Source organism: Choloepus didactylus, chromosome 2, assembly GCF_015220235.1.
Source record: "Choloepus didactylus isolate mChoDid1 chromosome 2, mChoDid1.pri, whole genome shotgun sequence".
NCBI lineage: Eukaryota > Metazoa > Chordata > Mammalia > Pilosa > Megalonychidae > Choloepus > Choloepus didactylus.
The window spans coordinates 245,710,045-245,728,319 of record NC_051308.1 but is presented as its reverse complement, the minus strand read 5'-3'; the positions used below and the strand labels follow the sequence as shown (position 1 = coordinate 245,728,319).

General features: G+C 59.7%; 2 protein-coding genes across 6 annotated transcripts; one reads left to right on the top strand and one right to left on the bottom strand.

The window, feature by feature from the left end:
• Positions 1-485: 485 nt before the first annotated feature.
• SMIM1 (small integral membrane protein 1 (Vel blood group)) lies at positions 486-10,523 on the top strand. 5 transcript variants are annotated; one of them, XM_037828703.1, is made up of 5 exons: positions 486-831; positions 1,067-1,159; positions 1,743-1,937; positions 2,773-2,883; positions 3,220-10,523. In XM_037828703.1, exons 4-5 carry the CDS (start codon positions 2,774-2,776, stop codon positions 3,344-3,346), a joined length of 237 nt encoding a protein of 78 aa, XP_037684631.1. In that variant the 5' UTR covers positions 486-831; positions 1,067-1,159; positions 1,743-1,937; position 2,773; the 3' UTR covers positions 3,347-10,523. The 5 variants fall into 5 exon arrangements, with proteins under 5 accessions (XP_037684631.1, XP_037684629.1, XP_037684628.1 ...); XM_037828701.1 differs by having other exon boundaries at positions 925-1,159; XM_037828700.1 differs by lacking the exon at positions 1,067-1,159 and having other exon boundaries at positions 486-755.
• On the bottom strand, positions 5,780-18,040 carry LRRC47 (leucine rich repeat containing 47). The gene is made up of 7 exons (XM_037828698.1): positions 17,408-18,040; positions 11,326-11,787; positions 10,051-10,167; positions 9,130-9,245; positions 8,293-8,395; positions 7,868-7,957; positions 5,780-7,712 (listed from the first exon to the last, which is right to left on the bottom strand). Exons 1-7 carry the CDS (start codon positions 18,011-18,013, stop codon positions 7,500-7,502), a joined length of 1,707 nt encoding a protein of 568 aa, XP_037684626.1. The 5' UTR covers positions 18,014-18,040; the 3' UTR covers positions 5,780-7,499.
• Between the last annotated feature and the right edge of the window lie 235 nt (positions 18,041-18,275).

Here is an 18,275-nt window from a genome sequence, read left to right as displayed (position 1 = left end):
CTGCTCGCCGACAGCGGCCACCGGCCAGGACCCGCAGGTGCCCGCCGCCCCCAGCGCCCCAGCGGACGCGGCCTGCAGGGGTGCACCCCGGCGCGGGACCCAGCGCGCGGCCGCCCCGCCGCCCCTCGGTCCCCAGGAGAGGGGCTCAGAGGCGGGCCCGCCGAGGCTGCTTCGCGCCGAGCGCACGGCCCCGTCCGCACGCGCAGCACCCCCGCGTCTCCCCGGATTCAACGAAGTAGGCCAGGGGGCCTCGCACGGTCGCCTCTGCCCTCCCGCGCCGCTTCCCCGGGAGGGCCCGCCGCCCGCTCAGCCGCCCGCCCCGCCCGGCTCCACGGCCGCCGACCCCGCCCACCGCGGCCCTCCAGGCCTGGCCCCGCCCCACAGCCCCAGGCAGACCCGCCCCCTTCGCCCCGCCCCCGCCCCGCGGCCGCCCAACCCCAGCCCGCCCCACTCGCCCCGAGGCCCCGCCCACCCGCCCCGAGGCCCCGCCCATCCGGCCCCGTCCTTCCCTCTCCGCGCCGCAGAGCCGCCGCGGGGGCGCCAGGTGAGACGCGCGCTCCGAGGCCGCCGCCCCTCCGGCCTGCGCGTGGCCTGGGCCTTGGAGAGTCCAGTTGCCGGGAGCCGAACCCGCGGCGGGGCCGCCAGATCCCGGGACCGGCCTCGCAGCCGGTAGCCGCCTCGGGACTGCCCCCGGCCGCTCCTCTCCTCACCCCCGCCCCCTCTCAAGGCTTGAGGATTCGGCGGCCCCGGAGCAGGTGAGGTCCACTGCGCGGGCTCTGACCATCTTCCTGGGCCCCAGAGGCTTCAGCGTCCACCCCAGCGCCCGGCTTCGTAAGTTGGAGGGGGGGGTCCTCGGAGATGCTTAGGGGGAAGGGGGTATGTGCCCAGGACTGCGCGTGCTGGAGGGCGCCCTCTTCGCCCCAGAATCTGCCCCCCTCCCCCGAGGCTCCCAGGGCTTGGAGGGGGCGTCCCTTTCCGCGGTCACCCAGCTGGACGGATCCTTGACGCTGCTCAGCTCCAGGCTCCTTCTGCTATCCTGGGTGACTGTCACATGCGGGTTGGACAGATTTGTCCCAAGAGAGTGACAAAACCCTCCAGAGCCCAGCACCAGGCACCACCTCACCAGCTGCTGGTGGCTTTGCCCACCCAGGTGACTTGAGTAAGTTCAGCTGCCACTAACAGGAACCCACTACCCCAGGCCTGAACAAAGAGGGGTTGACCTTCCCCACACCAAGTCTGCCAGTGGCTCAGAGACTCAGGGCTAAATTGCACGGACATTCAGGTTGCCAGCTGGCTGCTGCAGCTCCAGCCATTGCATCCACTTTCAAGGCAGGACAAAAAGGAGGTGGTTGCTGTTTCTTTCATCAAAGTAAATGCCCTTCCCGCCATCCTACCCCCAGCTCTGCCCCAGCAGACTTTGCTCATGTCTGGCAAGAGGAAGCTGAGGCCAGGGGTATTGGGTGCACCTTCACCTGGTCATGGAGGGCACAGCACTGCCTGCTTCTGCCCACAAGGAGGAAGGGGGTGGCATGGGGGGGGGCACACTTGACCTCTGCTGGGTCTGAGCGGTGGCTCCACCTGCCTGAACCACGTGCCTGATGGTGCTTGTGACCCACAAGGAGCCTGGAGGCTTTCAGACGCACTCCCTCCCTTCCTCCCCACTGCCCGGGCTTGGGGAGGGGCAGGCACAGAAGCAGGGCGGGAACCTCAGCCTGCCTGCGTCTCACGGGGGCTTCTTGCAGGCCTGACACGCGCTGGGCCTCTGAGCCTCTGTGCCCAGGAGTGGAGGAAGGGGGAGGAAGGCCAGTGCCCGGCTCGGCTCGAGGAGTGTGTGGGTGCCCTGCCCATCTGAGGCCGGGCCGAGAGGACGCGGGAACAGACCTGAGATCGCCTTGGGCCAGTTACTCCACTTCCGGTGCCTTGGCCCTTCGGTAAAGGTGGGTCAGAGTGGAGCGGTCGGGAGGGCAAACGAGACAGTAGCTCAGCGGCTACTCCCATTTCGGTCCCAGCCCCACCCCCTTCCTCTCGGGGCCCTCAGGGGTGCCGGGCTTTGTGCCAAGTGCTGGCATCACAGAGGTGCTCACTGGGCCCTCAAGACTGGGTCTCCTCCACTCTAGGCGCCCACCCATCCGCCTCTGCGAGGCCCCCTGAGCCCCAGCTCCTTCCAAAGGCGGGTGGGGAAGGGGCCGCGAGGTGACTGCTGAGGACACAGCTGTTGCCCGGGGCCTCCTCGCGGTGCCGCCTGTACCAGCCGCCGCCCCAGGCCCTCCGCTCTGGGCCTCCCTGGATGGGCCCTTATCTGCAGGATGGGGAGGACAGCACTTATCAGCCGGGAGCTTCAGCCTGCCCAGCCGGGGGGCCCCAGGCCCCAGGCTGTCCTCTCCCAGGGTGGCTCCAGCTCGATAAGGGCCCCGGGCGGATATGGGTTCCTGAGGCCAGGGCTTGGCCGCCTTCAAGCCACCTCCCGCCTTGCCTCCTCTCCCGTGACCCTGGAGCAGTGACCTGGCTGCTGTGTGTCCAGGTCACCCCCAGAACAGGTCAGGTGGGGCCACATGGTGGAGAAGTCAGCCCGGAAGGGCCCCCCTGCCTGCTAAAAGCAGCCCCTGGCATCCGGGCTCTAGGCTCTTCCCAGGGTCTGTGGACGAGTGAGGAGGGGCAGCCAGCATGGCCCTGCTTTCCAGCTGACGGGGGAGCCCAGACGGCTGCCCTGCCTCAGTCTCCCTGCCCACGATGGCCCCAACCTGCCCCCTGCCTCTCCCTGTCACCCTGCAGCATGCAGGCCCCGGTGAGTGGGGTCCAGTACAACCGGTGGGATGGTGGCGACCAGGACGGTGTCAGCATGTCTGCCGCGTCCAGCCCAGGGGAGGCCTCGGGCTGCGAGAGGTGAGGAGGCCCCAGGGGAAACCCTCCCGGGCCCTGGCTGCGGGACTCCTCCTGACTGCCCACCCCATCGGGCTCAAGCCCCCTTGCCCTAGCCTGGCCTCCAGGCACCGCCAGGATTGGCAAACCTCTGTCCTCGCTGCCGTGGTGGCACCTTCCTGGGGAAGAGCTGGCTCGGGACAGGCAACGCTGGTCGGCCCCACCTGACTGGTTGCTGCCCTCTGGCCTGCTTCCCCCCTTGCTCAGCCCAGCCTCCCCTCCCCTCCCGGCCTCCCCTCCGGCCTCCCCTCCTGCCCGCAGCCCTGGCCTGGGCTCACGGGCGGCTGGGCCTCCTCCTAGGACCTGGCGGTGGCTGTGCACGGGCAGGCTGGGCACCGTGCTGAAGGTGCTGGGCGGCCTGGCCCTCTTCTGGGCTGTCTTCATCCTGGGCTACGTCACCGGCTACTACGTGCACAAGTGCAAATAGCATTCCCGGCACCCACGCCTGCAAACGCTTGGAGGGATGCCCCCCCCCAGGATCCCTGGACGCCCAGCTCCCTACGCACCCCCACACCCCCACAGCTCCCATGGGCCGTGCCCACAGACATGCAAACAGCTGTGCACGGATTCAGCCCCCTCCCCTAAGGGCGCCCTGGTAAACGGATCACAGATCTACTAAAGCAGAGGCCCCACAGGGACACACACAGTCCCGACAGACAGACCCCGGGCGCATACGTGGCCAGGAGGCTGGGCCCCCTCGCCCAGCCAGGCCCAGCCCCTCCTGGTGAGTCAGGGTGGGAGTGGCTGCTCGTATCCGCGAGGCCCTCTGCTTACAGCTGGAGCCTACCCCTCCCCAGCAGCGCCCTGGGGTGGGGCCTTCTGTGTGGCCCTAGGCAGGACCCCCCCTCTCTGGGCCTTTCTGACTCCTGGTGTGGAGGACTGTTCTGAGAAGTGCTATGTCCCTTCTGCCCACCCTTCCCCAGGGGCTGAGACCAGCCCTGGGCAGCTGTTGCCCTGTGCAGAGCCGGGGAGGGACCTTGGCCCTGTCCCCACCCCCCACCCCCCGGGGTTGGGGAGCCTCTCTCTTGCAAAGGTGGCCCAATAGTTCCTGGGCTGCCCACCTCCCAGGGGCAGGGAGGGCCCAATGGGAGGGCTGGAGCTGGGTCCCATCCACCCAGGCTGGCACTGCCAGGGGAGCCCTGCTTTATCCTCTGCAGGGGACGCAAGCCTGGCACGTTGGTGGTGGTCATTAAATGTCTGTTGAACGAGCTGTAGGTAACTGGCCTTTCCCCACCGTCCCCGAGGCCGAGCAGACACAGGGCCAGCCGGAGGCCACCGGAACAGCGGTGGGGCCTGGCCTCCCCATAGTGTCGCCTGGCCCCACGCCGCTGGAGGTGGCCTCCTTGCTGGGCCTCGGGGGGCCCAGACGTGGCCTGACCATTGATAAGGCCCAAGCCGTACTTTGGGGTCACCTCTGCTGCCGCTGGGTCCCACAACACCCTATCTGACACTCACCTGTCCCCACCTGCCTGAACCAGCCTCCCTGTCCACCTGTTCTGGCCGCCTGTCCCAGTAGACCCCCTCCTGGGCTGCCTGCCCTTGACTACTGCAGGTCCTTGTCAGAAATGGGCTCTTAGGGAGTGAAGCTCATGCAGGCCCGAGGGCAGGGACTGGGCCAGAGAAGGGGGGCCACCTAGCAGGTTGTGGGTGTCAGAAAGCCATGGTCCTTCCACCCCCAGGCCCACCTGAGCTGAGTGCACGTCACTGGCTCCCAACACGACACGGTCCCCAGCGTGCAGTTCTGGCTTGTCCTTGGAGTGGGACAGAAGAGGCCCCTGTCTCTGGGGTGCCGCCCACCCTGCTCTGGCAGCCTCAGTCCCCACTCCTTCCCCACCCCCGTTTGGTGTCCCCCACTTGTGGCCCAAGCCTGGTGACCTGGTCCCGGCACCCCAGCCACGCCTTCCAGCCCCACATCATAGGGTAGGATGCCACAGTGGGGTAAGTGGGGAGCCAGGCAGAGTCTGCAAGAGAATGGCACCATTATCCCGTCGTCTGGGCCAGGACCCCAAAACCTGGGTGGCTCTGGCAGAGGTAGGCAAGGCTGCCCAGGCCCACACCAGCCTCCAGTGGGGACCCCGGGTGTCCAAGGTGCCCTGCAGGCTCTAGGGCCGCAGAGGCTCTCCCCTTCCAGGCTGGCTGAGAGCACAGGTGGGACAGGGCCCCAGCCCTCCCGGGGACCAGGAGGGACCATGCAGGGAGTCCAAGAAGAGGGTGCAGTCCCAGGGCCAGTGCAGAACTGGGTAACACTGGCTCAGCTCACAAATGCTTTCTCTGGGGTGACTGGGGCTGCAGCAGACACTTGGGGGACCCCGAGTTGTGGGAGCAGATGGCTGGGGCCCACTAGGCTCACCCGGTGGACACACAGCTCCAAGTAGTACCAGATGCTGCGTCCTTGGCCCCAGTCCCTAGGGGGTGGTCAGGGTGGGGTGGCAGGCCGAGGGACATGGTGCTCCCTCGATGGGACACGACCTCTGGGCCGTGTTCCAGGACCACAGGGGGCTGGAGGCAGGAAGGATGAGACCCGTTGAGTCTCCACACAGCCTCCCCTCCCAGGGAAGATTCAGGAAAAGAGGACCTGCTGAGGGTGGGGCCTGAGTGTCTGAGCGAGCACCTGGGGCGGCCCAAACCCTGGGCCAGGAGAGCCCCTGCTGGGTTGGGATCGGGGCTCAGGAGCACTTTGGGCCGTGCCTGCACGAGAGCAGGTGGCAGGAAGTGGGCTGGGAAGATAGGGCCACCGGCAACAGTCCCGGTCCTCAGGACCTCACGTGTCAAGCAGCGATGGAGGAGAATGGGTTTTTATGTCTCCCCCTGCACGGGCCCCTGGAGACATCAGCAGGAAAGGATTCACTGCATGAGGAGCTGAAGTGGCTTTCGTTAAGTTTATTAAAGGACTTTGAAGATTGGACTGGCAAATAAAACGAATGTCAGATATGTTTTTTGCTTTTAGTGAAAACACCCCCAAATCTCATGCTGAATCAAGCTTTATCGGATGGGTAGCGAGAGCTGGTGGCTTTTCAGAAGAGGCAGACCTAGCCATTGCCACTGAGCGCACAGGGTCGGTGACAGCGTGGCCGAGGAGCCCTTAGTCCCAGGGAGCTGAGTGGCAGCCCGCCCCTCCCTGCCCCTCAGGTGGCCTGCCTCACCCCCAGCCCAGGGAAGTGGCCTCTGGCCCCCAGCAGGGTTCCCGTGAGGACATGCAGCGCTCGCACCACCATGGTGTCCCAGAGATAGACAGGTGGGCTCCAGTGGGACAGCTGTCACCTGGCATGTCAGCTCCAGCACAGCTCAGCCACACGGAAGAGCAAGAGGCTTACCGTGCCCCGTGGGGAGCCTCTGCCCCCAGCCCCACCTCCCAGCTGAATGCAGAGAAGCCACTTGGCTTCGCTAACCTCCCCCCGCCCCGATCTCGGCCTTTCCATGTGGCTGTTTCTGATGCCCAAATACGCTGTTCAGTGGGGCTCTGGCCGACACTCCCCAACAGTGGTCTGCCGTTTCTAGAAAGTACAAAAGGATCCTCTGAGGTCAGAGGCTGCAAGATGAAAAGCAAGTGGTGTCACTAAGAAAAAATAAGCCACTTTTTAAGCACCAGGCCAGCAGTCAGCACCACCTCCCAGGGGGCTGGCGTGTCTCCAGGATCTGGGAACACACTGGTTCCTGGACACCCCTGGATGTACAAGCAGACAGATGTCCTGTGACCCATGACGGAACAGAAATACCAAAAACAAAGGATGCTGGGGACCACTCCCTGCTCGCATACGTGGGGACCCGTCTGCTCTCTCCAGTCAGTGTCCAGCTGGTGACTGCTGATCATCGACAAATAATTCACTGGTGGCCCATTTCACAGGGGAAAGCCTGCACCCTGGCCAGAGGCAGGTCCCGGCACCTGCTCACCACTCCAGCCTCCAGCGCTCCTTTACCAGCGCTCAAACCCCAAGGATAGGCTTGCCCGCCTGGCCCGGCAGCAGGAAGGCAACACCCGAGTCTAGCCACGCGCCACTGCCTCCAGACAAAGGGCCCGTTCACCCCCACCCCAGCCCTCCTGGAGCCCGTGGACAGCAATATGCAGAAAACTGATTTTGCCAATTTGAGGATATTTTTCTTGAGTTTGATTTGGTAAAAAGATTACGATTTACTGCAAGTTGGAAAACTTAGTATAATTCAACATTCCTAAGCTGCCTACCGGCATAAGATTTAACTAGATGCTCTATCATAGAAAAATAATTGTGCAGGTCAGTAGAATGCATGCGGCAGAGCTTCCCGACTTGGAACTGAACATCCAAACCAGTCAGTCATCTTCATCCCTGCGAGTGGTTATCTGAATGCAGAGCCCTTAGGAACAGTTAATTCTGATCCTCAAATACTTTCATGAAAAACATTAGTAAGATCAGTTTAGTGTTGTCAAGGCAAACCCACTCAGGAGGAAGACACACAGTGCTGCTTCCCCACAGCACCGTCTAGAAAAACCAAACAGAACACACTACCTTAAAAAAATGCTGAGGTAAGTGTAATGAATAATTTAACATCACCACACAAAAGCCTCTGTAAAATAGGCAAAACCGACCGAGTCTGACCAGGGCCCGTCAGCGGACCACGGTGACGTGGGGGGCGGCGACACCCAGGTCCGTCTTGGATGGGTACACCACCCTCAGGCTGCCCTCCAGGTCCACGACACGCACCTGCTCCACGACCAGCGGGGCACCTCCGTCCTGGCCGGGGACCGCGTCTGCCTCCGAGTCCGACAGGGACTCCCCCTCTTTATTTTCTAAAGTGTACTTGTTGATTTCTGCCATTTTCTGCAAGTGAAAATATCTTTTAAACCTAGAGATTCCAGGCAACCCAAGGCAGGAAGCAAGAGGCTGTCGAGTAAAAGCTGGCAGGAAAACAAAACCCACCCATCCTGGCTCAGGAACGGCTCCCAAGGAGGCAGCGGCCTGGGGGGCTGACTCACCAGAATGAGCGCGTCCATGACGTCTTTGCAGATCTGCAGACTGGCGGCACTCGTCACCTCCAAGAACAAATCTGAAGTCGTTTTCTTAATCTTAAAAAGAAGAAAATCAAGAGAATTTAGAGAAGTTAGTTACTAAAAGGACACCAAAAAGAAAGTTACTAAAAGTAGACATCACCAACAGCACCAGCTCATCTGAAGAGAAACCTATGAGATAGTGTACTATCCAGCACAAGGCTGTGCCACCCTGAAGAAGACAGACTGGCAACTGTGTGTGTGCAAAATCTCAGTGTGATGCCAGACGCTCACGGCAACGGGCCTTGCAGAGGTCAGGCCCCCTGTGCTGGCTCCTCTGGGGAGACGGCCTGGCAGACACTGATGGACAGCGGACAGTGACGGACAGTGGACACCGATGGCGCTGCCCGTACCTTGGTCTTCTCACTGTTGATGATCGGTGGGAAAGAAATCACATCACCATCAGCGTCCACTAGACAAGGGTAGTTTTCCTTTCCATCCAGTAAGTGAAGGTATCTGTGTGGAAAGAACACAAATTACAGAGATCACCATAAAAAACACACTAAGGGTTAAACAGACAAATGAAGATGTTTTTTTGGATGAAGGAAGTGTAAAATCAAGGGCAAATATCTAACCAGCTTCAGGCAACAGAACGCTCTGAAACATCACTAACGATCCCGTCGTTTAAGCAGAGCTGGCCCAGGGACCTTCACCCGCAAGCATGTCCCGGCTGCATGCAACCTGGGCAGACGCAGGTGCTGTCTGCATTTGGGCCAACAGCTGGAGGACACGCTCCGACCGAGGCTCGGCTTCCCTGGGGCCCGTGGGCAACACCTCTCCTGGCCTCGCCTGTTCTGGGCTCCCTTTCCCGAGTGTCCCCCGCTCCTGTGGAGGTGGCACAAAACCTGCACCAACACCGTCAGCTTCTCCGAGGAAGCTCCATGTTCCCCCTCTGCGCCCACGGCTTCATCCAAACGGGAAACTGGTTTTACAAGAGGGAATGAAGCTGGTGGAGTTGCTCTTTTATTTTTATAACTGTAAGTGAAGTTTTCCACTTTTGGTAACTGTAAACGTTCACTAAGTTGCACACACTGAAGCTGCCATGGTCTCTGCAGAGGGGCCCTCACAGCTGGCCTGAGGATGCCCGGGGGCTGCACGCTCCTGCTCCTGCAGCCCGGCCATCAGGGCGTTCCCTGTGCCAGCGTGCTCCCCACCCACGAGCCCTGCAGGGGTGACAGGGTACGGCTGACCTGTGCAGACCCGAGACGTTCTGCCTCCTCTTCTGCTTCCTCTGTTCCTCAGCCTCCAGCTGCAGCTGCCGCACCAGGTCCTCGGCCTTGGCCTCCCTCCGCCCCAAGGGGACGATCTGCCGGGGCAGACGAGCGCCTGATCAGCTTTGAGGAAGGCATGCTGCCGTTCGCACTGCACTCACCAAGCCCACCTGTCCTGTCGATGCTGCTTTACATGTTAATGTCCCCCCTTGACTCTGCCTTCGTTAATCTCAAGGCCAGTGAGAGGCGTTCACGGATGTGGGTGGCACGCCCGTGTGGGGACCAAGTCAACCCCCACATCACCACGTGGCTGTCTGACAGGAAGCTGGCGTAAAACCGTGCCTTCCAGTGGTTACTTGTGGAGATGCGAATGCCCACGCAACAGTTCAGGAAAACCACGCTGTGCCTTTTACTTGGCACACACAGCAGAGTGTCTGTGGCTCCTGAGAAGGCCAAGGGCAGGTGAGGCGGCCGGGCCGTAGCTCAGGCCCGCCTGGAGGGCACCTGGGATGCCTCCCCTGACCAGGGACCCCCGTGCACCGCAGAGAACCCAACAGACCACAAGCAGGCCTGAAGGGGCGGTGCACCTCACAATCAACCCCAAGTGCGTGCAACTGGGCTAGAAACCAAAATTTGTGGTTAAAAGTTGGTAAGCAAATGAAGGAAACCAGTTTCACATCAGTCCCTCTTTTGGTAACTACTTCAATAGTTTCAAAAGAAACTGTAGCTACGGCCTGTTTTTATTCATGTAATCTAGTGCTTCCTAGGAGTAACGCCAGAGCCTACTCTGAAAGCTCTGACTCAAGTGTTATTTGAAGATGTCTACATCGACGTGCATTTCTTTGGAAGGCCTCGCAAGGGAAACCTCACGGCCAAGCCCAGGGCGGGCACTGGTGGCACCTTGAGGTCCTGAGGTGGCCGCGCCCCGTACAGCAGGGGTCCCTTGATGGCGCCAAGGTCGTGGGTCGCGATCGTGGCTGCCGTCCTCTTCTCACACATGTCCTCGTGGAGCTTGGTCTGCAACACAAGACCGAGGCAGAACCAGGCTCTGGTTAGCTCCGAGGCTGGCCGAGGGGCCGCCTGTGCCACTGGCCAGCCTGCAACGGGAGGGCCTTCAGCCGCGCCCCCCACTGGAGGCTGCCGGACCGGTCCTGCCACTCACCTCACACTCGGCCCTTCTCCCTCGGCTCTCTGCTCTGCCTTCTGACCCAACAGTCACTGTGTGGGATCGTGACCAGGAAAACTATCATTTTCTGCTCACAGCAGAATTCCTTCTTTCTCTAATTCTAGAACACAGTGTTTGAGATTTCAAAGAACCAATCTTGAACTAAAATTTATGACTGAATAAACAGAAGTCTGACTTAAAAGGAAAACAATCTCAGCATGTCTTCCTTCCCAAACACCGATCTTTAGGTTCTAAAAACCTGGCTTAGAACTGAAGGAAAAAGGACTCTTAAGACAGGACCTTCTATAAAGCTGTGCTGCTGAAGGCCTCACTTGTTTCCCACGTGCAGAGATGTATTTGTTTAAAACAAAAGAGCTGGGCAGGCTTCACAGAAAGACAGCAAAGGGGAGTCAGTCTAGCCAAAACCTGGAAACTAAACAGCATGTCAGAACTTGCTGGCGAGAGGGTTGATGACTAATACTATCTTAAATAAAAGAGAATGTGTGATTTATCGCAGAAATCAGATAATGCAGCAAAATACCAGAAAACTCAGGGAACACAGGCTTTCCTTTTCAGTAAGGCTGCCTTCAGAAACCAGGCTACAGCACAAGGCATGCGTGGAAGAGAAAACAGGGAAGTGGCTTCCCCTGCGGGTGGCTTGTCCAAGGGGCACCCCTGGTCTCTGAGGACACAGGCCTCCCACAGCTCCCGTGAGGGGTTTGGGGCCCGGTGACGAGAGCACCCCGAGCCCACGGCCACCATTTCCTGCCACGTCCCGTTCCACAGCTCTGCATCTACTGCCCCAGGGAGTCCTCACCGACCCCCACCCCATAAGCCCCACCCAAGCCAGGTCCAGCCCCATCCCTAAGGTCGAGGTGGGGAACCTGAGGCATGCCTGAGGAGGACAGCCCTGCCCCTGCCTGCCCCCCGCCCATCTCCAAGGACGCTTCTGGAACAGGCTGTGTGCCCTCCATGCCGCCCCCCAGGCCTCGGCGTGCCCTGGAGACAACCTGTGAGGTGAGGAACCGCTTGAGTGCATTTCCGGCCTGCAGGTCCATGCCCCTCACGACGGCCCCCACGATGTAGGGCCGCACATCCTTGACCTCGGGGCTCACGCTGACCGTCATGGGCGCGGGGCTCTCAGAGACGTGCAGGACCCGGAGGAGCAGCCGGCGGGCGTCCTCCGCCTCCGGGCCCTCCCCGTCTCCGCTCTCCTTCCTCTGCTTCCGCTCCCGCTTCCTCCTCCGGCCCTCCTCCTTCTCCGCGCCCTCGGGCTTGCCTTTGCCTTTCCCGCGGCCCCGGCCCCCGACGCGCAGATACTCCAAGATGGACTTTGTCTGGCAGCCGTGGACCATCTTCTCCAGGCGCTTGTCCTTCAGCTTGTTCCCTCTGAAGTTAATCTCCTTGAGCTTCGGGCAGTCGGCGAGCTCGGCCGGGATCTCACTCAGCTGGTTGTTGGCAAGGTCCAGCGTCTGGGGAGACAGAATGAGACCAGATCAGACGACCTGGGCCTTGGAGAAAGACCCCCAGATGCCTGGACTTCAAAGACAGGTTAAGACCACCCAGCTCAGCGAGAGCCACTACCCATCCCGTGAGATGTCCCTTGAGGAGCTGCATGCAGCAGTGAGAATAAACGCAACCTTGTTTTCCCGCTGCCTTGTGCACGCTGTAGGGGCATGTAGCTGTCCACTACCCTCCTCTCCCCGACTCCTCCCCTCCATGACAGCATCATCCAGGGAGCTTCCCGGGGGCCTGGATCGGCAATTCTTAGTTATTGGTTATCTCTCTACAATTTTTCTAACCCAAACATCTGACTCTTCTCACCTGATTATGAGTTCCTGGGCAGTAACAATGGCAGAAGAAATTCCAGGTCAATCGTTAGGTGAGGAAGGAGGTACCAAGGGGCAGGGGAAAGGATGCTTGGCCCTGAGATGTGAGCTGATTCAGGAACAAGTATGTGCTTCTATGGAGGGAGAAACGGGTTCTCCACCAACTGGGGCTAAGATATATATATATATAAAATAACCCCAGAAGAGAGAACACAGCAATAACGTTACTCTCCTTTATGCTGAAACAATCACCAGCAGTAAAATGCATGGTGCTCTCACATCTCACACATCACAAAACACAGCAAGCTGGCTTATAAACAGTGACGGGTTCTCAGCCCTTCATTGTGAGGCAGGAAAAGGGCCTGAGGTCACTGGGGTTGGTGCCTAAAGAGGCTTGTGGAGCCCTCGGCCCCTGCGTGCAGCCTGGTGAGGGAAAGCCCCGAGAAGCAGCCCTCACGGATACTGGCCGGCCGTCACCGCCTGTGCCGCTGGGATCGCTAAAATGATGCAGACCCCAGGCAGCCCCTCACCTGTTCACAGACGTCGTTCTCGGAGCCCTTCCTGGCAGACTGAGGGACCATGTCCACCCCAGGATGCTCGGGCAGCACCTCCAACCTGCCCTATCCGTGGCTGGTGTGTGAAGAGGACACGTGTCTGTCCCTCCTGGAGGGGTCCCTGCCCCCCTTCCCCACCAGCATCCAGGCCTGTGGGGACACCCGGGCCTGGCCTTGCTCTACACCACCAGGGCCTGGTGCTCGGCTCGTGGGATTTGAGGGAGCCTAGAAGAGGATGGCCCCCAGGGAGTACCGGGTGAGGGCTCTGCCCCAGCCTTTCTGGACCCATCCAGTGGAGGACGATGCCGCAGCAGATCCAGCGTCCCCCGGCTGCTGTGGCCACCGCACACCCCAGAGGGCTCTCATGCTTGGTCTGCCTGACCGACAAATGCACCCATCACCCCTGGGCTGTCTGACCCAGCTGCAGGCGGAGCCACGAGGGCGCTGGAGGTTAGCAATGATGAGAAGAGGGACAGGGCTCCTGAGACCCAGAAGACTGTGCGTCTGCTTCAGCTGGGACAGAGGACGACTTTAATGGAATTCCACAAGTCCAAGTGGGGAAGGAAGTTACAAAGCATACGCGGTCTGACAGTCTCTGGTCAAGCAGTCAGGTCTGGTCAGAGGCAGAGAGAAAGCCTGTGTGAGGAAGGGGGTGGCCCAGTTTGGAAAACAAAGAGTGTTCTCAGACAAGCTCTCTAACGGGTTCCAATCCTGCAGTCAAGACGGGCAGTGCTGGAGGAAAGGAACGTCGTGACCCCTCCAGGGGAGGAGGCAGAAGGCCAGGCTTAGAAAACTCTGAGGGTTTCCAGAAGTGGATGGGCCAACACTGGGGGCAGGCGCCGGTGCCTCTCCAGGGGCCCAAAGCAAGCCAGGCAGCAGGGCCACAGTGACTGGCAGCCACCACGGCCAACACCACTGCTTTCCACACCACCGAGGGCCACTTAGTGGAAGCCGGGCTGTGGGCTTAACATAACTGTTACCATTTTGTGGCACGCAAGGCCTTTTCCATTCCCAAAGCAGGACTGGACAGGGTGGGGGTACTAGAGGCCCCTGCCTCTGCGATGTGGACTGAGAAGCCCTTCCCCTCAAGGGCAGAGTCTCCATCCCCACCTCTGGAACCCGGGCTGGCCTCTAACCTGCTACTCATTTGCAGCCTCTGGGATGCCCACCCCGGCCACCTTGGCCGAGCCCCCGCCCCATACAAGCACACGTACAGGAGGGAGCCTGACTCCAACCAGAACAAGTCGGCAGCCCGACCCTGCCTAGGGCTGGAGAGCAACCACAAAGGCTGGTCTCTGAATCCCTCTGTTTTGGGGTGGTTGCTTTGGAGTCTTCTCTACCTAAAGTGGCACAGGTTCTAAAGCTCAAGAACTTGACCAGGGATGAAATCTCGCTGCGGCGTGGAAACATGGCAGGGTGGACTGTTTCTGCGTCCATGGAGGAAAAGCACGTTCCTCGAGGTGTCAACAGAGCAAGCCGCAGAGGAAAAGCCAGGCCTAGGGGAGGATCCCGTGGGATGCGGCACTGGGCATCTCGGTGTGGATTACACACTCCAGCCCCCAAAGGGCAGGAGAGGTGCCATCTCCTGATGGGAACCCCCACCCCACACAGGGCGGCCTCCAGGCAAGAGGCTGGGTGGGCCATGCTGTGGCCTCTGTCCTCTTCCTGCCGGCTGCAGAGCCTCTGCGGTGGTCCACGCCACCCATGACAACACGGGGCTGGGCTGTAACTGGCGCACAGCATGTGCCCGCTGAAGGCACCTAATGCTGTGGTTGTGAAACCTGAGAAGCAACCCATCTGCGGGGCCCTGACTCAACCTGTGCACAAGTGACGCCGTGACCTCTGGCAGCAACTGAATAAAATATGGTAACCAGGGAAGGGTTATTTTTTTACTTCAGTTTCCCTTGTCATGGGACAAGAGGCTTCATGTTCATTTTACCTCCCTGTGAGCCCTGCGACGGGAAGGCTGCCCTGCTCACGCTGGAGGACTCTCACACTACTGGCAGTTACCGTGGGACCCTGGGAGCTTCGACGGACAACATAGGTGGGCATGATTCTTGGGGGGAAAAAGGAGGATCCTCGGATGGGGTGGTCCTTGAGCCAACTCATGTGCTGTCCAGGCCTACTTCAGAAGCCTTCAGGACACCCGTACAGTCCACCTCATCCATCCCAGGTGGACCCACAAAAGGCAGCAAGGAGAGGCCATACCCTGGCTTCACCTGGCCCAATGGGTAACACACAAACACACCTGGGGAAAAGCATCCCCTGCCCCAGGTTCTCTTTTCTCCCCCTGCCAGGAGGGAGCTGGGCTGAGTGGTCAGAGCCAGCACCGTGCAGCCCAGCTCACCAGTCGGCAGTGAGCAAGGAAGTTAAGGGCCAGCAGTGGTTCCAAGGGGACAGAGAGGGGAGGCCCCTCAAGAGCCCTGCCTGCCGGACACACACCTGTGCAATGTCTTCCCACAACTCTGGACAGGCTTTACTGACTAATTTATTTAGCCAACAGAGTGTGGTTCTCTTTCCAAGGCCGAGCCTTCAGCAGGCCTGGCAGCTTCTGCTTTTGCACTCTCAGGAGCCCTGAGCTGCCACGTAAGGAGACTCCCTGCTGGAGAGGCCGATGGGGACAAGGTCCTGAGGCTACATGGCGAGGAAGAGGCCCAGGCATCCCAGCTGAGCCCAGACCCGCACCTACAGGCAGCTGCATGAAGCCACATGAGGCAGCAGTGCAAGAGCAGAACTGTCCAGCTGAACCGCCCAGAATGGAGAATTATTAGCAAATAAAACAACTGTTGTTTGCAGCCAATTTTGGAGTGCTGATGCAACCAGTTAACCCAAACCACTGCCATGGTGGCTCTCCCTCTTCCTGCGTACTCCAGCCTCATGATTCTTTCATGGACAAGGGCAGGGGCCTAAAGAGCCAACAGCACACAGCCAGTTAGAAGCTGGGTAGAACACATGAACACATGCCTTGTTTCTGAGCTCTATTTTCGTTGTTATCTACACCCCAGCTGTCGTCCCACAGCACCTGGAAGGACCTCAAAGAATGCACTGGTAACCTAAATGCCAGCCTGCCTGAAACCATGCCACTGAGCACTGTTCCCACAGGCGTTCCTCATGGAGCATGATTTTAGGAAAAGCTCCCAAGAGCACAGCCAGGTCCAGCAGCGGACTCCAAGGGAGCTGCAAGATCTCTCCAAGAAACAGTTCTCCTCCGATGAAAGAGCTCTGGGGCCTAAAAGTGAGGAACAGAACGGAGCAGGTGGAAACGAATTTGAAGTCCTCCTTTGGGATTTGGTGAATGAAAGATACTCCCTGACTTGAGCTAGTTGGTTTGGACATGAGAAAAGACTGCTACTCTATTGGCTGGTACCACGGAGAATAGTACAGAATATTTAAAACGTATAAAATCTAAATACTGGTAAGACATCTGTGAGTTAGAAGAAGAATATAATTGATTGTGCCTCTATATGATATCAGGCTCCACAGGAAGCTACAGGTCTGGCACACCAACCTCCTGGAAAACCAAGACCCCCATCAGATGGGAAAGCAGGTCACTGTGTATCACATGTCAGGTCTTAGCCGTAAAGGGAAGCCCACAGCCCAGGGACACCCAAGGTGTCCCACAGCTTCTTCCCTGGAAATGCCACCAGGCCCGGGTTACTCTGCAGAGTGGTCTTGTCCATGTCTCTTAATTACAAACTCAAATGTTTTTGGGATACACACACCTTTATGTAGATATATATCTCTTTATATCATTATTTGTAAATTGAGTTGCAGTATCTATTGCAAATATTAGACCAGCTATTAAACTGCATCCATGTTTTATTAAGAGAAGTCCACATAAACTCAAGGATGAAAAATAGGAAAAGGACGTACAGGACTGCCTTTTACAGGATGAAACAATAAGGGAAGATGCAAAGAGAAGGACAAAGAATTGGAGCTTTCAGATAGTATTTAAGTCCTGTTCCTCCAATCCTCCCTTCCCTAACTCAACAGATTTAAAAAGGGCCAAGCATTATGTGGTTCAGAGGAAAACCCAAATGATTTGCTGTTTACTTTGGGTAACCCTGTCTGCTTTCTGTAAAACAGAAATAACCTCAACCTCAGAAGAGGGTTATTTAGGGTTACATGAAATATCATATGTGAAACCACATAGTCTAGCCCTATGGGAATGTCTTCACACCTTGTCTGGTGGACCCTCACCCAGGGCTCATTCAATTATTTGACAGAAATTTGCATCTAAAAATTCTGGTCCCTGCACTTGATCTGCTTCCGACCTGTGGGAAAAGTCAATACGCTAATTTCAAAACAGTGTGTCAAGTGTTGAAACCCAGTTGTGAACAGGTGGTGGTGGGAGTTCAGAGAACCCCCTATGTTGGTGTGTGTGTGTGTGTGTGTGTGTACTTAATGGAAATCACCAGGAAACTTTTAAAGACCTGGATGCCCTGGCCCAGCCCAATGAAACCAGACTCTCTAGACGTGGGACCTGGGCAGCTGGCAAGGCATGGGCGTTGGAGGGTGGAGGGGATACACGTCAGATTCGTGGAAGGCTTCCCAGAGGTGATGACACTGGAGCTGGCTCGGGCCGAGCTGGAATTTTCCAGGCCCAGTACCCGTGGGACGTGGCCGGGAGGCTCAGTACCTGGAGGACTTCCCTCTCCGCGGGTACTCCAAGCGCCCACCCCGCCCCCACCCGCGCCGCCCCGGCTGACCTTGAGCGAGATCAGGTGGGCGATGTCGGGGCTGAGCTCTCGGAGGCAGTTGTCAGCAGCCGCCAGTTCGCTGAGCAGGGGCAGCGCCCCGGGGCGGAAAAGCGCGGCGGGGAAGGAGTCCAGGCAATTGCCGGTGAGGTTGAGCGTCTGCAGGCGCGGGGCACAGCGCGCCAGGTCGGCGGGCAGCTCACGCAGCCGGTTCCCGCTGAGGTTGAGGCTCTGCAGCTGCGGGAGGCCCGGCGGCTCCGCGGGGCCCAGGCCCTGGCCCGGCGGCAGCGCCTCCAGGGCGTTGCCTGACAGGTCGAGCACCCGCAGGGCGGGCAGCGGCCCGAGCTCGGGGCTGAGGCTGGGCCCCAGTGCGTTGCGCCGGAGCACGAGGCTGTGCAGCTGCGGGAGGCCCTGAGCCAGGCCCGGCCCCGGCTCGCGCAGGCTCCCGCAGCCGCTCACTTCCAGGTAGTGCAGGAGCGGGAGGGTGAAGAGCCGCGGGGGCAGCCGCCCGCCCGCCGCCCGCACCCGCTCCTCCAGCCCGGGCCCGGTCAGCATCAGCTCCCGCCGCCTCTCCCGCTCCGCCAGCTCCAGCTCGGGCCAGGGTTCGGACGCCGCCATCGTTCCACACCTCTCCGCAGCCACGCCCCCAGCCTTCCGGGGCGCAGGGCGTCACTTCCGGCTTCGGCCGGAAGGAATCAGAGAGCTAGTGCTTGGGTGCTAGAGAGCCGCCGCGTGTCCCATAGAGAGGAGGGTTCTCTGTCCCGTGGGGAGAGGCTAGGAAGTCCCTCACCGTCTCTGACCTGGTGGGTCCGGGAGAGGTTGGCGACATCCATATTGGTCACTTGGAGGTTGCCAGCTGCTGGTGCCCAGGTCCCACGTC

Excerpts from the sequence above, each read along its gene's own strand:
- LRRC47 (XM_037828698.1), bottom strand. The coding sequence starts at position 18,013 with ATGGCGGCGTCCGAACCCTGGCCCGAGCTGGAGCTGGCGGAGCGGGAG. Across the intron at positions 10,168-11,325 it reads AGCGGTTCCTCACCTCACAG|ACCAAGCTCCACGAGGACAT; the intron begins GTTGTCTCCAGG and ends CTTGTGTTGCAG. Across the intron at positions 7,713-7,867 it reads TCATGGACGCGCTCATTCTG|AAAATGGCAGAAATCAACAA; the intron begins GTGAGTCAGCCC and ends TTTCACTTGCAG.
- SMIM1 (XM_037828700.1), top strand. The coding sequence starts at position 2,774 with ATGCAGGCCCCGGTGAGTGGGGTCCAGTACAACCGGTGGGATGGTGGC. Across the intron at positions 2,884-3,219 it reads GAGGCCTCGGGCTGCGAGAG|GACCTGGCGGTGGCTGTGCA; the intron begins GTGAGGAGGCCC and ends GCCTCCTCCTAG.